This window comes from Otolemur garnettii, unplaced genomic scaffold, assembly GCF_000181295.1.
Source record: "Otolemur garnettii isolate 467f Iridium unplaced genomic scaffold, OtoGar3 scaffold00089, whole genome shotgun sequence".
NCBI lineage: Eukaryota > Metazoa > Chordata > Mammalia > Primates > Galagidae > Otolemur > Otolemur garnettii.
Window position 1 is genome coordinate 5532121 of NW_003852484.1, and position 16804 is coordinate 5548924.

Consider the following 16804-nt stretch of genomic DNA (forward strand, 5'->3'; position numbering starts at 1 on the left):
TAAGGCTGGGTGGGGGAGGAAGGAGGCGGAGGACGAGTAGGAGGGGGGAGGGGGAGTGGGGAAGCGCTACGCGGCTGCGCAGACGGCGCTCCTCTAACAGAGCAGCCCCCGACCCGGGCGAATGCGGGCTTGTGCCGCCGCCGCCGCCGCCGCCGCCCGGGCCGAGTGACAAAGGAAGGAAGGAAGCAAGGAGGAGCCGGCCCCGCAGCCGCTGACAGGGCTCCGGGCTGGGGGCAAAGCGCGGACACTTCCTGAGCAGGCACCGAACACAGGCGAGGGGCGGGAGGGCGGCCGCGCTGGTGCCGTGGACGGGGGAGGGGACCCCGAGGGACGGAAGCGGTTGCCGGGTTCCCATGTCCCCGGCGTATGGGGAGCAGTCGAGGAGCCGCTGCCTGGGGTCTGAAGGGAGCTGCCGCCGCCGCCATGGCCGCTGGATCCAGCCGCCGCCTGCAGTTGCTCCTGGCGCAATGAAGAGAGAAGCTGCTGCCACCGCCAGCCTCTGACTGACTCGCGACTCCGTCGCCCTCCAGTTCGCCTGGCCCCCGCCGTCATCCCGCCGGATCCCGCGGCAGCCGGAGCCGCAGCGTTTCCCGTCGCATCTCCGAGCCATCCCCTCCCTCACCCTCCCTCCTTCCCATCCCCCTTTCTCTTCAAGCGTGAGACTCGTGATCCTTCCGCCGCTTCCCTTCTTCATTGACTCGGAAAAAAATCCCCGAGGAAAATATAATATTCAAAGTACTTATTTACAATCAAGTATTTGTCCCCGTTTCACGTGATATATTTTTTTAGGATTTCCCCTTCCCCTTTCCCCCTTCTCACGAAAGGGAGGGGAGAGAATTGTATTTTTTCCCCCCACCCCAAATCATCTATATGTTAAATATCCGTACAGATCTGTCTTGAAGGAGAAATACATCGCTTTTTAAAAATAGTATACAAAAGGAGTGAAAAGCCAAGAGGAAGAAGTCTTTTTTTTTTTCTTTTATTTTTTCTTGTGGGAGAACTTAATGCTGCAATTATCATTAACCTAACATCCCAAAATAAGACAAAAGGAAGAAAAGGAGGAAGGAAGGAAAAGGTGATTCGGGAAGAGAGTGATCATGTCAGGGAGGCCTAGAACCACCTCCTTTGCGGAGAGCTGCAAGCCAGTGCAGCAGCCTTCGGCTTTTGGCAGCATGAAAGTTAGCAGTGAGTATTGATTTTATTTTACACCCTTTCTCCACCTCACCTTTAAAATTGGAAACCTAGAAATACCAGGGTCTTAAAACATTAGACCTTCTGATACAGCAGTCAGACGGAGGTAATGGGAAAGGGCAAAACCTGTCTTCAGTCAAGGATGAGGCAGCTCCCTCTTTTCGTTTTCCATACCCCCTCCCCCCAGTCTCATTAACCTTGAATTGAGAGAATATGATTTTTGTTTGGAAGATTCGATTTGAAACTTGTTTCTTACACTTTTCTAGGTGTTGGTAGTTAGCCTTATCAAGTGTTTAAGTGTTTCCATTTTAAAATAGTGATGGAAGTGTTTAGAATGAAGAGAAGAACAGGATTTGATTCATAAACCATTATGTACATTTGGAACGAGGGAGGATATTTTAGTTAGTTTCGGTGTCTGAAGATACCATAGTTTGGTGTACTTTCTAGAGGCATTAAATGTCCCACCCTCCTAACATGTCTTACTTACCTTGTGATTATACAAAATATTTGTTCTTAGTCTGGGGGTGAACTTGCTCAGTGACCAGCGTTCACATGTGGAGGTGAGCATTGATTTTTTTCCTTTTACAAGGGGCTGGGAGCTGATAGAAAAATATTCAGCTGCAGTAGTATCTCTAAATGCATTGTCTTCAATTGGATAAGTAGTTTGATGTGTTATCTCTTAGCCTTCCTGTTTTGACATTACCAATTTGCCACTATATAATTTATCATTAATTAAAAGGTAACTTGGCAGTAGGTCCAAGTTTTGATTGAGGTTTGTATTGTCATTGTGCTAAATACTAAGTAAAATGTTAATTGTCACTGACTCATTGTCATTTAAGTTCAATTTTGGGGTGCCATTGCATTCATTACTTGTTAAATGTATAGAATATGGTGGTGGTCCTTTTAGGGCTATTTGAAATATTCTAGTTTTAGTTTTGGTAATGTTTAGTTAAGATTGTGGATTTAGTCCCTTCCATCCTAGCTTTTGCAGAAAGCTGTGGTCTTGGAAATAATAGGGATATTTGGGTTGTGTTCTGAGTTGTCGCTAGACTGTACTCTTGTCCTGAATTTGTGTGGAAAAGTATGTTCTTGAGGTGTTTGGTATACTAAGTAATGTTCCAGTGTATCTCTATTTGTGGAAATGTTTATGTGGTATTTAATGACAGCTTACGTAAATACACTTTCAGAATTTGACATATGTTATGTCCTTATTCTATAAGAAAGGGACAAAACAAGGATGGAGACAAACTATTTTGTTGCCTAGAAGAATTGAGAGAAGTGAAGAACTGAGATTAAAAATGACAAAAACCAAACACAATCTGTTGTTATATGAAATTGATTATATCGTTAAGCAACATGCAATGATCACTTTTAATTGAACATGGGATTTCAATTCATGTTGGCTTTTGGAACTTGTCTAAAACAGGGTAATCCAAGGTAATAGCTGAATCGGAGATTATTTTGAAAGTTATTTTTTTTAATTTTGGTGACTAGCTAGTGGAGAATGCGGGGTATGTGAAGAGGGAAGCTGATTATGCATCTTTCAAAGAAGGGGCATGCTTTCTAAGCACTTCGTGGGGTCATTTGAAAGGATATTTTAAAATTGTAGAGTGGTTTTCACCTATGATGAAGCAAATCTTATAATAGCTACCTAAGACTTGCCTCTTGTGGTACTGGAGTGTTTGTATGTTTTACATCTTGGTAATACAATTAAAAAAAAACCCTCAAAATCAATTTTAGGTAATTGATTTATTAGATTTATTTCAGAAATCCATAATGCTAAATTTTGATACTAAATTTTGGGACTTTTAATTTTGTTTCCATGATTTTCTTTGAAAATGACTCAATTCTTGGTAGTATACATGTTGACTGAGGATGGAGTAACTCTTGTAAAGTACATAGATTAAAAAATGTTTAATTTTCTATTACCATATATGTCAACTTAACGTTTAAAATGTTGGAGTTCGATGCTAATTGTGTTTTAACAACCTTAACTTTAAAGATATTTAAAGGAAAGGGGAATCCTTCAGCATTTGTTAGAGTGCTAGAGTTCTAAGGGACCTCTGTTCAAAGTAAAGACGCAGAAATAGGTCTCAAAAGCTAATCATTTAGTTGTAGAGGCAGGCTATGGGGAAAAAATAATAAAATAATAGCACGATGACTGCAGGATTATAAAAAATACAAATTGAATCTTTTGTTCTGAGGGACACAGAATAAAGGGATGAGACCAGTGGGTTGGAGAGGAAAGGCTTCTTGCAGAGAAGCTATGTTTTAAGACTGGTGTTAAAGAAGGCTGTAACTTGAATTGACAGAGAAGCATGAAGGATTCTGTCTAGGTAGAAAGAACATAGAGAGGTACAGGGATGATGAGTTTTGTCTGGGAGACAGTGAACAAGTTGGTAAATTGGAATTCAAGGGGACTAAGTAGAAGAGGGTGGAATTTGAGAAATATGGGAAAGTTAGCTGGTTGACGGCAGAGGGGTCTTACAAAAGTTTGGTTGAGACTTAGAAGATATCTGGATATACTGTAGGTGTGAACAAGATATTTAAAGGTAATTTTGGCAGCCAGATTGATGGTTTAGAGTAGAAAGATGTTAAGTCCTTTTAGAGAGATAATAGCATATATTGTGAATCATGCGGGAATAAAGTAAATGTGAAAATAGGATGAAAGGAAGAGTTGAGAGACAGTGTGAATGAAAAACTGGCAGGATTTCGTATAGGACTGAAGGGGAATGTTTGTGAAGGAGTCAAGAGTTAAAAATAAATCTGATGATACTGGTTTGGAAGACTTGACTGCTGAGTTATATTGTTAATTGTAATGGGAAAATTGAGAGGCTGCTGAAATGAGAGGGTAGATGAGTTCATTTTTTAAAGATTTAACATACAATGGGTTCCTTTGAAATTTAGCAGACAGCATTTATTTACTGACAATGATATTTGACTTTCTGGTTTATTAATTGCACAATTTCTAATTTTTCTACACCTAAAAATGTTGTGTTATATCTGGGAGCGGTAAAGTAAGGGTTTTTATTTAAATACTTTTCATTAAAGTACTACAAAGATTTAAAAACCTCACACTTAAAACCTCATTACAGTAGTTTCATCATGGCTTATTTGAAAACAATGAAAATACTTTTCAGACTGAACTGTGACTTAAACATTTTAGACATTTCATATATATATCTTTTGCTTTATTTTTTGGTACATGTTTAAAACTTGTTTTTCATGAGTAATGATTATTCTTGGGTAAAACTTGCATTTAAAATAATAAAAATGATAAGATAAGCGCTTTCACTTTGTGAAGACTCCAGCAGAAAACTGATTTTTTTTTTTTTTTTGCAGTTTTTGGCGGGGGCTGGGTTTGAACAAGCCACTCCCTACTCCTTTAAGCCACAGGTGGTGCCCCAAAAGCTGAGTTTTTATTTTTTATTTTTTTAATTTTTTTAGAGACAGAGCCTCAAGCTATCCCCTTGGGTGGAGTGCTGTGGCATCGAAGATCACAGCAACCTCCAATTCCTGGGCTCAAGTGAGTCTCCTGCCTCAGCCTCCAAGGTAGCTGGGACCATAGGTGTCCGGCTCTTTTTTGGTTGCAGCTGTCATTGTTGTTTTTGTGGGCCCGGCTAGATTTGAACCCGCCACCTTAGGTGTATGTGGCTGGCGCCTTAGCCACTTGAGCCACAGGTGCTGAGCCTGATTTTTTAAAAGTATTTTTTTGTTGTTGAGAAGGCATTTAAATCAGTGTTTTTGAAATACTTCTTTTTACTTTCTATGATGAAAAGTTTCCTTTTTGTTCACATCCAGGTTTACATGTTATTAAATACGTTAATGTTAATATCTATGCAGTTCCTTCTTTAGAATTGCATGAAAATTTACCCAAAATAGAGAAAATAAGGCACTATCTATGGGAATTTTGCTTAAAATACATACAGTAATCTTGGTATACCACTGGAGAAAATTTAGCTGAGTGGTTAGGTTCAGTGCCTATAGGTAAGATTTGGAAAGATGAAAATAAGTCAGTCAGTTTCACTCAAGTTTTGTAGTCAGATAAAACTCTTTTAGATCAAAAGTTTTATTAGTGAAGAGAATAATTAATAGTAGCTGCATATTTTTCTGCAGTATTAAGTAGTATAAGTGATTAAAACCGAGAAGTATGTAGCAATCTAAAGTCCTTATATTCCCAAGGAAATTTAATCTCTTTGTGACATCTAAAACTTAGATTATTAGGATTTAGCCAATTTCTTGATTATCCTTGGAAAAGAGCGCATGTACAGGGCAGAAAACCAGTACTTTATTTTCATTTATTTCCCAACCAGATCTACCCAGAGTTGTTAAAACACTTACCATGCTCATATAAGAATTAGATGTTTTCTTGTTGCATGTATCTGTAGAATGCTAATTGTGAAATGACAATAAGTCTTGGGCAGAAGGAAAAAAACTTTAAAGCAACCCACGGATTCATAAATCAATTTATGGCTGATTGGGAACCACATTTAAAAAATGAGGTGACATCTCATTTCTCCAGCAAAGTGCAACTGAAAGTCGGTACTGGACCACGTGCTGTCAGTCCCTTGTATTGGACATGGACTGCAGGTGTGAAATTATGTTTTGGAGAAACAGCAAGGATGGGAAAGCCAGAGATATTCTAAGTGCCAGCAGCAGAGTCTGAGATTGGGGGAGTTCTATTTTTGTGTGCACTTTATGCATAGAGTAGGTTGTGAGGCATATGTATGTTGACCCTGGTGCTGCAGTTCTCTACTTTTAAATAAGACTCAAGGGTTTGAGACAAGGATAGGGATGAGCAGGATGTGAGACTGTGGTGCCTCTTGTGATGCTCCACCCTACAATGGAGAATGGAGGAACAGAGCACGTGGGTGTGACAGAAATGTGTGCCAGCGCTAACAGGATCAACCTGATTCCCCGGATATTGTTCTAAGAACATAATCACCACATGTAAATGAATTCATTGGAATGTTTAGCATCATTTTCTAGTTGTTTTTTGGAGGATGGTGGTTGTGTTGTGCAGGGAGAATTTTGCATGGTTTCAAGAATAAAGGCATTATAGGTTTTAAAGTAGATGTTGCAATCTTTGCCCTTATTTTGAGTTATGTAAATTATCCTTGGTGATAAAAATTGTTTCTGAGGGCGGTGCCTGTGGCTCAAAGGAGTAGGGCACTGGCCCCATATGCTGGAGGTGGTGGGTTCAAACCCAGCCCAAGCCAAAAACTGAAAAAATGTTTTGAAATCTATTGAGTATAATGTAGAAATGTTTATTTATATAAAAACCTATATGAGTTGGGCAGTGCCTGTGGCTCAGTGGGTATATATCAAGGGTGGAGGGTTCAAACCCAGCCTCGGCCAAACTGCAACAACAACAAAAATAGCCGAGGGGTGGTGGGGTGGTGGTGGTGGTGCCTGTGGCGAGGGCGCTGGCCCCATATATCGGAGGTGGTGGGTTCAAGCCCAGCCCCAGCCAAAAAAAAAAATAGCTGGGTGTTGTGGTGAGCCCCTGTAGTCCCAGTTACTTGGGAGGCTGAGGCAAGAGAATTGCCTAAGCCCAGCAGTTGGAGGTTGCTGTGAGCAGTGTGATGCCACAGCACTCTACCAAGGGCAATAAATGTGAAACTCTGTCTCTACCAAAAAAACCTGTATGAGTAGAACAGCAAGGAAAAACTGAGCATGGAGTTATAGGAGAACAACTGGTTTTCTCAAAAGCTTCCTATCTTTAAATTTATAAAATAAAGGAATTTGAATTCCATTCTATTAATTGAGGTTTTCAGTTTTTTAGAATGAATTAATAGTCAGAATATAACATATAGTAACTTATTCCAGTATATACTTGTGACTGTAATGCATTTAGTCTGGTATAAGGCATTATAAAAAGTTACAATTTTGTAGATTTGGGTCCTAGTTTATAATACAATCCTTTTCACTTGTGCTTATATTTTTGAGGTGAAAGGTCTACTTTCAAAGGGTATGACGTTCTCTAATTTTGTAAATGATGAAATCTTCCATTTCTGTGTTGACAGTTTTCTTAGCATTTTTGGTTTGGTCACATTAAGGTAATGATATATTTTTCTTAAAACAAATTTTGCCAAAGTACCCTTTCTTTTTGTGTCTGGGATACCATGGCTAACAACAGCACGAAGCTAACCCTTATTAACATGTTCCTTAATAGCGTGGTCTGAAGTTGTTAATTTCTTGATTGTCCTTTCAAATCAACTTAGTAATAAAAAGTAAACATTTCTGAGGAAGGAAGAACTATTTTTCTAGAAACTTGTATTTTAGATGGCTATATAACTTTGATGAATTTGTAAACTTAGGATTGAATAAGCATTCCCTAAAGCCAGAAGGTAGTAGGTAGGCAAGCAAAAATATTAGAAACATTGTTATAACACAGTAACGTTAATATTCCATATTTTTATTGCTGTTAATTGTATCGTGGCACAATTTTTGGCTTCAGAAAGTAAAAATTAATAGGTTGCTTTAATAGAAAGTGTCCACAAATAATAAGTGAGTGTTTACTAGGTACTAAGTATTCTGGAAAATTCTTCACATGCAATATCATTTTAATCATTACAATAACATGAATAAGTAGCTAATACTGGAATGTCATTTTATGGATGAGGTAAACGGGAAGTTACTTGTCCAGGATAACCTGGCCGGAAAGTTGCTCAGCCAGGATTTAAATACAGGCCTTATGATTCCAGAGCCCTTGCTCTTTTTTTGTATATGTTACAGGGAATGGAGTACTGTTACCTTAAATTTAGATTCCAGAGAGTTTGCAGCCTCAAACTCCTGAGTTCAAGCAATTCTCCTAACTTAGCCCCCCAAGTAGCTGAGATAAAGTGCCTTTTGCTTTTAGGATAGTCTTTAGCTGATAATTTAGTAATGACTTTGTAAGACTTTTTTCATTAGTACTTCTTTGAAATTAGTTTCAAGCACGCCTGTTAGAAAATACAGTAACTTAGCCATTTGTAGTTATATTTGGAAACTCCTCAGTTCTTTTAAAATATCAAGGAAAACTTCTGTGACAGACGTTGAAAATGAAAATATTAGAGCTTATGCCAGCACAAGAAGAAAAGTAATGTATATATATATATTTTCTGTTTAGCGTTCAGTCAGGGTATTGGTTTCTATTAAACACTACTGACTGTTCATAAATAAATTTGGTATATTTAGTATTAGAATGGGATTATCTAAATTAGCCATTAAGGATTTTTATTTCATTTCATCCCTCTTTCTGTGGGTTGTGGAAGGTGTTTTACTCCTTTTAAAATTTGGCGTTAAACTTCATGAAAGATTTTTTGTTACAATTTTATATACTACCAATTAAGCATATGTTGGACATTGTTATGTTTGGAACTATAACTCAGTTTCTCTCTTTTAGTTCCTCAAAGAGTAATAGCTACTCATCAGTGTGAAACTGGTTTATTTGGAACCTCACCTTTTCGGAATTGGTTGGTAGTTGACAATCAGAAAGTAAACCAAAACAGCTCCTGAGCAGCTGATATCCACAGAAGATACCCTCTTTACTCATAGGTTGGTCCTCAGGCTTTTATAATAGTTCTTTATTATTGTTTAACACAGTCTATCTTACTGTGTTTTCTGAAAACCACAAATTAGGGAATAAATGGATACTGATGTTTAGTGTTAACGTTACTAAAAAGAATGCAGGGAAATGAGCATATTGGGGTTACTTAGGGCAGGTTCAAACAGCTTCAGGGAAATCACTTTGTAATATCTGTTCAAAATGTTCACCTAGAGAAATTATACTAACTTGACTATCTTCTAAAGGGGCAAGAGGCAGAAAGGTTTTTTTCTGTAGAGCTCGTTTTTATTTATTTATTTATATTTTTTGAGACAGAGTCTTACTTTGTTGTCCTTGGTAGGGTGCCGTGGTATCACAGCTCACAGCAACCTCCAATTCCTGGCCTTAGGTGATTCTCTTGGTTCAGCCTCCTGAGTAGCTGGGACTACAGGTGCCCGCTACAACACCTGCCTATTTTTTGTTGCAGTTTGGCTGGGGCCAGGTTTGAACCCGCCACCTTTGGTATATGGGGCCAGTGCCCTACCCACTGAGCCACAGGCACTGCTCTGCTCAGCTAATTTTTAAAAAAAATTTTGTGCCTTGTCTTAAACTGCTAGCCTCAAGCTGTCCTCTCATGTTGACCTCCCCGAATGCTGGAATTAATAGATATGAGCCACCATGCCTACCAAGAGCTTTAGTATTCTACACATTACAGTTTTAAATTCTGAAGGAAAGGGGAAAGCTTTTGAATTGTAGAGTTTTAATAATAATATGCAGTTTTATATATATGTAAGAGCAATAATTGTATGTAATACTATGAATTGGATAGCACATCCAGATAATTGTATGTTTGTCATTTACATATTTTGCTTTTAAAGTATCATTTACTCACATAATTCAAAATTGTAAAGGTGTTCTGCAAAGTCTTCCTTCTCATCTGCTCTGCAATTACTAGTTTCCTTTCTTGGAGACAGAGCCAGCATTACAATTTCTTACATGTCCTTTCTATCAGCTTTTTGTATATAGCTTTAGCAGAAAAAGTGTTAGAATTTACTTAGCAAATTTAAATCAGTAACTCTAGAAAGTTGCTATTGTTTTTCATCCTAATAAATTACTAATTATTTCTTTTAATGTGAAATAAGTGCAAGATCTCTCTTGGCAAATCGAGGTAAAATGTTAATAGTCTTAACTGTTGAACACGTCATAGCACATTTAAAATAGACATTTATTTCATAGTAAGAAAGAGATAAAGCATAATTTATTTTTTCCTTTACCTTTTTAGTTTCCTAACATCTTAGATGAGAAAACCTGTTCTCTTGAGAGATCAGAGGCGCAGAGTACGTCAGTGTCAATAAAGCCTGTGCCTTTTACCTCTTTAAGAGCGCATGGTTTCATTCTGCTCCTAAACCAAGCAGTCCTTAGCCTTTTTTTTTTAAAAAAAATTATTTTTACAAAGTAATATGTTTATATGATTTCAGGAAATCAAATAGTACAGAAAGGCTCATGATGGAAACTGATCTTCTGTCCCCTAGTCTTGCTTTTCAGAAGCAACTTTGATGATGACAGGGATTTCTTCACATAGTTTTGGTCATATTTTTACTTAGTAGAGTTTTTATTTCTTGAAATTATTTTAGATATAATTTTTGGTCTTCTCATTATGGTAGGTATCATTTGTTGTCATACCCATCTCCCTTTTGCTTTCATGGTATGTAATTATACTACTATTTATAAACTATTTTACTTATTAAGATTGCTTTTTTTATTCAGATTGTTAATTCTCAGTATCTATACATAGAACAATAAGCAGAAACAGGTAGTATACTATTACATTCCTTTTGAAAACAGCTTTATTGATATATAATTCACATACCATAAAATTTATCAATTTAAATGTGTACAGTTTACAAGTATTCATGGAGTTGTGTAACCATCACTACAATCTAATTTTTCTAGGATATTTTTATTACTCCAAAAGGAAAGTTAGTACATCTTAGCATTCTTTCCCCATCATCTTCTTTCTCCAATTCAAGGGAGCCACTAATCTGTTCTCTGTCTGTAGATTTACCTATTCTGAATATTTCATATTATTAGCCATTTGTGACTGGCTTCTTTTACTTAGCATAATATCTTCTAAGGTTTTTCTGTATTGTATCATGTCATTCTTATTGCTGAATATTTCATTGTATGGGAATGTTAAGATTTATTTATCCATTCGTTAGTTGATAGACATTTGGGTTGTTTCTGCTTTTTTGGCTATTATGGATAATTGCTCCTATGAACATTTGTATACAAGTTTTTGTGTAGACATATGGTTTCAGATCTTTTGGGTGTATACTTAGGAGTGGATTTGTTGGATCATATGGTAACTCTATGTTTAACATTTTGAGGAGCTTTAAAACTTTTTAAAGTGACAGTCACATTTCCTTTGCTTTTAAGTATTTCAGGCTTTATTGTTGCGACTTTCCTTTTCTAGTCCTATTTGAAATGATTGTAATCTCAGTTTTTCCCTCCAAATATACCATTGTATCAGACATTCTCTGGATTCCTGCCTGCCACCTGCCTCCTTTTCCTGGAGTGTCCTTTTTCCTAGAGGCCTCAGCCTCCTGCTGGGCTCTCACCTAGTTGTTCTATAGGCTTATTTCCTTGTCATCCTCTGATTTCTTTCATTACTCTTCAGGATTGACTTTCTTAGTTTCTTGGTCCTTTGCCTTTGTATCACAGATTATTTTATCTAATATAACCTGTGACATTAGCCAACAGTGTTCAGAGTATTGTTTGGTATATGCATCCAGAAAAGTTGTTACTTTTTTTTCCACGTTTGCTACAAAAACATACTTAAGAAGCTGACGCATTTTTTTGGCATTAACCTTTTCAGTATCCAGATATGAGAAATAGGGGTTTAGAGATTACATTGTATCATTATGATCAAAACGTTACCATGCCAGCATGAAGCATGTATAGAAATCTGAAAAATATTAACATTAAGCAATTGTTTAGATCAGTTCTATTCAGTAGAAATATAAGCCATAAATGTGTCACATATGTAATTTAAAATATTCTATGAGTCACATTAAAAAAAGTAAGACTATATATAGGTGAAATTAATTTTAATAATACATTTCATTTACCTACTATATCAGAAATATTATTTCAACATCATTATTAAAATTGTAAGTGAGATATTTAACATTTTACTTTTTGGGTACTAAGTCTTTATAACCTAGTGAATATTTGACATAATGTGCTAATTTGGAGTAGCCATGTTTCAAGCACTCAGTAGCCACATATTATGATTATTGTAGTAAGAAGTGCAAGTTTGGAATTTTGTCAGGAATTATATTTTTTCAAGTAATGGAAATTGTGTGTGTGATTTAAAAACACTTCATTGATTTTTATCATTGTTTTGTTTTTAGATATATTTTCAGTTTATTTAAAAATTTTATATCTCATTAAAGGAAGTTGAGAAATTTTATCTTCTTTAGAAAGGTACTTAGTATGGGGGAAATGATTTTTCCCCTTCTTATATTCTAGTAAAACTTTAAAAATGTAATTTGAAATGTTGACTGTTAATGCTTGTTAGCTATTATCATTGCCATATTGTCTTGGCCCTGATTGAATTTATTAGTCCATGTGTCCTTTGTCATGTATTCTCTTCCCTTATTAAATACCTGTTCAGCTTTCAGAGTATCAGTGGTACCTCAGCTACTTTGTCATCCATGCTTTACCAGTAAGCATGAAATTCACTCACATGGAACTGCTGCAATACTCTCTGTGACTCTTCTTATATTCCAATTAACTTGTCTTTCCCTGGAAGGCCATAAGTTCAAATATGACAAAAATGTATTTTACTCACCTTTTGTATTTCTTGCAATGTGGATGCCTTATTCAAGTTGAAGATATTCTGTCATGGTGGTATGGTGAATACTAGTAGTATGGTAAGTTTCTCGGTCACCAAATGATCACTCATGTTTCCAGGAACATTTGAGTTTTGATATTAGAAATGATAAAGTAAAACTTGGATTTTTGTATAAACGTGAAGGAACAACAGTAGGGAAAGGAACGAGGTGCAAATATAAATGCATTTGTTGCCCCATGTGCTTAGCACTGAGTGGTTCTGAACACCGACTGAATGAATGAAACAGTTGAGTACTACGTTGCACTGGTTGGTATGTGAGGAACCTTTGAAAAATTGACCTATGAAGAAGCTATGACCATACCTCCAAGCCTTCTAGGAGTAGGTGAGGATAGAAGAGAGATTTAGAAGAGTGAAACCTGACAAATCAATTTCTTTCTTTTCAGCAAGTAGTTTATTCTGCAAAGGATAGAGATAAGGTAAAGAGACAACATTTAAATATGAAAAGTTCCTTTCATCATAATAAACTTAGGTTTGTGGTTGTAGTATTGTGGGGAAGTTATAAAAACTCCATTTTTTATGGGACCTCTTTTTGGGTTTTTAAGATAATACTTATTAGATATACTAGTGTATATTAGTGTATTAGTTCTAGAGCTTTTCCAGAGAGGTTCAGAAATATTAATAAATAATAATAATAAATAATAGGGATTCCATCTCTAAATAATGCAACCTCCTAAATAGTTATAAAATATGTCTATATTTTGTTTTGAAAAATAAACTGCTTTCTATTGATCAGAATGTTATTTCCTTCTGTGACTAATTTTGTACATTAGGAGATGTTTGGCTGGTGTGGGGTACAATTCTTAAGACATGGAGATTTACTTATTTTCTCTGTAAGTAACAAGTACTTACTGTGTCCATGAACAAAGGGGATTTGCTAATAAGATGTAGTTCTAGTTAAATTCAATTGAACATCAGAGATAACTTATTGAGAGACTCCTGAGTCCTTTAAAAAATAACCCGCACACATACATATGTCAAAAAAATCATTGTTAATTTCTTACATATACCTGAGAAAACCTGTTTACTTAAAAAAATTTAGGAAGGAGGTGAGAAATGCTGCTGTGGAGTGGGAGTGGGGGAAGAAGCTAATTGAAAAGAAGTTTGTGGTTTTTGATAGGTATTGAGTTTCCCTGGGTGCTATTGAAGGTGGCCCAGATCTTAGAACTGGAGTAAATCAGATTCAGCTACCCTTTTGAGTGTTTATTTTTGCCAAGTACTATCATTTCATTTAACTTTCATAATGCTTTGAGACAGTATTATCCCCGCTTAATGGATTAAGAATCTGAGGTAAAAAAATGTTGCAATTGATTTGTTCTGGATCTTACCGCTAATAGGAAATAGGTTCCAGCTGTTGAACCCAGGCCCTCCAGACGTTAAGAAGAAAAGTGTTTAGTGCGCATGGTGGTTTACACCTGTAGTCCGAGCTCCTTAGGAGGCTGAGGCAGAAGGATTGCTTGAGCCCAATAGTTTGAGGCTTCAGTGAGCTGTGATTACTCTGTCTCAGAAAAAAAAAAAAGAAAAAATTGAAGTACTTTCTATGTCATTGTACTATACTAGGTGGTTTATTTTTTTAAAAATGTATTTGTGTCTTTAAGGTATACATGATGTTGTGAGATACATACTATAAAAATGTGGTTACTGTAGTAAAGCAGAGTAACATTCTGTCATCTCACATGGTTACACATTTTCCCCCAGGTGGCAAGAGTAGCTATCATCTTCTCACTTGGTTACACATTCCCCACCCCACCCCCCCACCCCCGAAAGAGTAGCTATAATCTACTCACTTGGCAAAAATCTTTAATATGTACATAATTATTAACTAATAGTCTTTATGTCATACCTCAGATTTTTCCACTTGTTCATCTTACATATTTGCTACTTTGTATCTTTTGACCTAGGTTTCCCCATTTTCTTCCCACCACCAAGACTGTGGTGATTTCTGTTTTAATGTGTTTCTGTATATGTGACTTTTCTTCCCCTTCACTTTCATGTAAGTGAAGTCCTACAGTGTTTTTCTTTCTGTGTCTGGCTTATTTCACTTAGCATCATGTCCTCCAGGTCCATCTGTGTTGTGGCAAATAGCTGGAGCTCCTCTTTATTTTTTTAAAGGCTGAGTAATAGTCCTTTTTTTTTTTTTTAAATTTTGTTTCTTAATCCATTCATCCATTGATGGACGCCTAGGTTGTTTCCATATTGTGGCTATTGTGAACAGTGCTGCAGTGAGTGTGGACATGCAGATACATACCCAGAAGAGGGATTCCTGGGTTATAGAGTAGTTCTATTTTAATTTCTTTTGGAACTCCCATACTGTTTTCTGTGATGGCTGCTTCAATCTGTTTTCCCACCCATGGTATGTAAGGGTTCCTTTTTCTCTACTTACCAACATTTGTTATCTCTTGTCTTTTTGATAATAGCTATCCTGACAGTGTAAGGTGGTATCTCATAGTGGTTTTGATTTGTATTTTTGTAATGATTAGTGATGTTAAGCCTTTTCTTCTATCTGTTGGACATTTTTGTGTCATGTTTAGAGAAATGTCTATTCAAGTACTTTGCCCATTTTAAATTAGATTACATGTTTCCTTGGTATTGTGTTCTATACGTTCTTTATAAATCTTAGATTTAACCCTTTATCTGACATATAGTTTGCAGATGTTTTTTTCCCAGTCTGTAGGTTGCCTTTTCACTTTGTTTACTTTGAAGAAGCTTATTAGTTTGACGAAGTCCCACTTGTGTATTTTTGCTTTTATTCCATGTGTTTTGATGTCAAATCCAAGAAGTCATTGCCAATGCTAAGGTCAAGGAGCTTTTCCCCTGTATTTTTTTCTAGGGGTTTTACGGTTTAGGTTTTTTAATCCATTTCAAGTTGACTTTTTTGTATGTTGTTTGTAAGAAAGATGAGGGTTCAATTTCATTCTTTTGCATATGGATGGAAATCCACTTTCTCCAGCACCATTTATGACACTATGCTTCCCCCCTTGTGTTGGTTGGTGTCTTTATTGAAAATAAGTTGCATATGTTTGGATTTGTTTCTGGGCTCTCTATTCTGTTCAACTGATGTATGTGTTTTTATGCCCATGCCATACTGTAGCTTTGTCATACAGTTTTAAAACAATAAGTGTGGGGGTGGTGCCTGTGGCTCAAGGAGCAGGGGACTGGCCCCATATGCCGGAGGTGGTGAGTTCAAACCCAGCTCCAGCCAAAAACTGCAAAAAGAAAAAGAGATCTGTCCATGATGTAGCTTGGTGGATATTAATATAAAACAATAAGTGTGATGCCTCCAACTTTGTTTTCTTCCCTTGGAATTGCTTTGGTTATTTGTAGTTGTCGTGGTTCCATGTGAATTTTAGGTTTTTTTCTATTCACATGAAGATGCCATTGGGATTTTGGTAGAGATTGCATTGGATCTGTATGCTGCTTTGGGTAGTGTGGTCATTTTAATAATACTTGTTCTATTGATCCATGAGAATGGAATATCTTTCCATTTATTTGTGTCCTCTTCAGTTTTTTCCATCAGTATTTTATAATTCTCATTTTAATCTCTTTTTAGTTACATTTATTCCTAAAGTTTTTATTTTTTTTAATACTGTCATAAAATTGTTTATTTGATTTCTTTTTTTGACTTGATTGTCTGTGTATAGAAATGCTGTGGATTTTTAATTTGATTTTACATCCTACAACTTTGCTGAATTTATTAGATCTGACAGTTTTTGGTGGAGTCTTTAGGGTTTTTACATATAGGACTATGTCACCTACAAATAGAAATTTTACTTTTTCCTTTCTGATTTGTCTACTTTTTTTCCTTTTTCCTATCTAATCATTCTTGAAAGTGCTAATTGGAACTATGTTGAGAAGTGATAAGAGTGGGCATTGTTGTCTTGTACCATGTCAGGGTAAAGTTTCCAGTTTCTCCCCATTGATTATGATGTTACCTGTGGGTTTTTTATAAATGGCCTTTATTTTGTTGAGGAACTTTCTATATCTAAAGTGTAAGGAATTTTTTTTTTGCAATTTTTGCCTGGGGCTAGGTTTGAACCCGCCACCTCCAGCATATGGGGCCAGCACCCTACCCCTTTGAGTCACAGGCGCCACCCAAGATTTTTTTTTTGTTTGTTTGTTTTTTTTGTTTTTTTTTGAGACAGAGCCTCAAGCTGTCCCCCTGGGTAGAGTGC

At 36.6% G+C, this 16804-nt stretch overlaps 1 protein-coding gene across 1 annotated transcript in view; it reads left to right on the forward strand.

Moving 5' to 3' along the window:
• The window catches only part of GSK3B (glycogen synthase kinase 3 beta), a 210936-nt gene continuing 194132 nt past the window's right edge, over positions 1-16804 (forward strand). Inside the window, exon 1 of the mRNA XM_023516300.1 lies at positions 1-1185. Within this exon, the coding sequence (XP_023372068.1) occupies positions 1098-1185 (88 nt within the window). The 5' untranslated portion in view covers positions 1-1097. The remainder of the gene's footprint in view (positions 1186-16804) is intronic.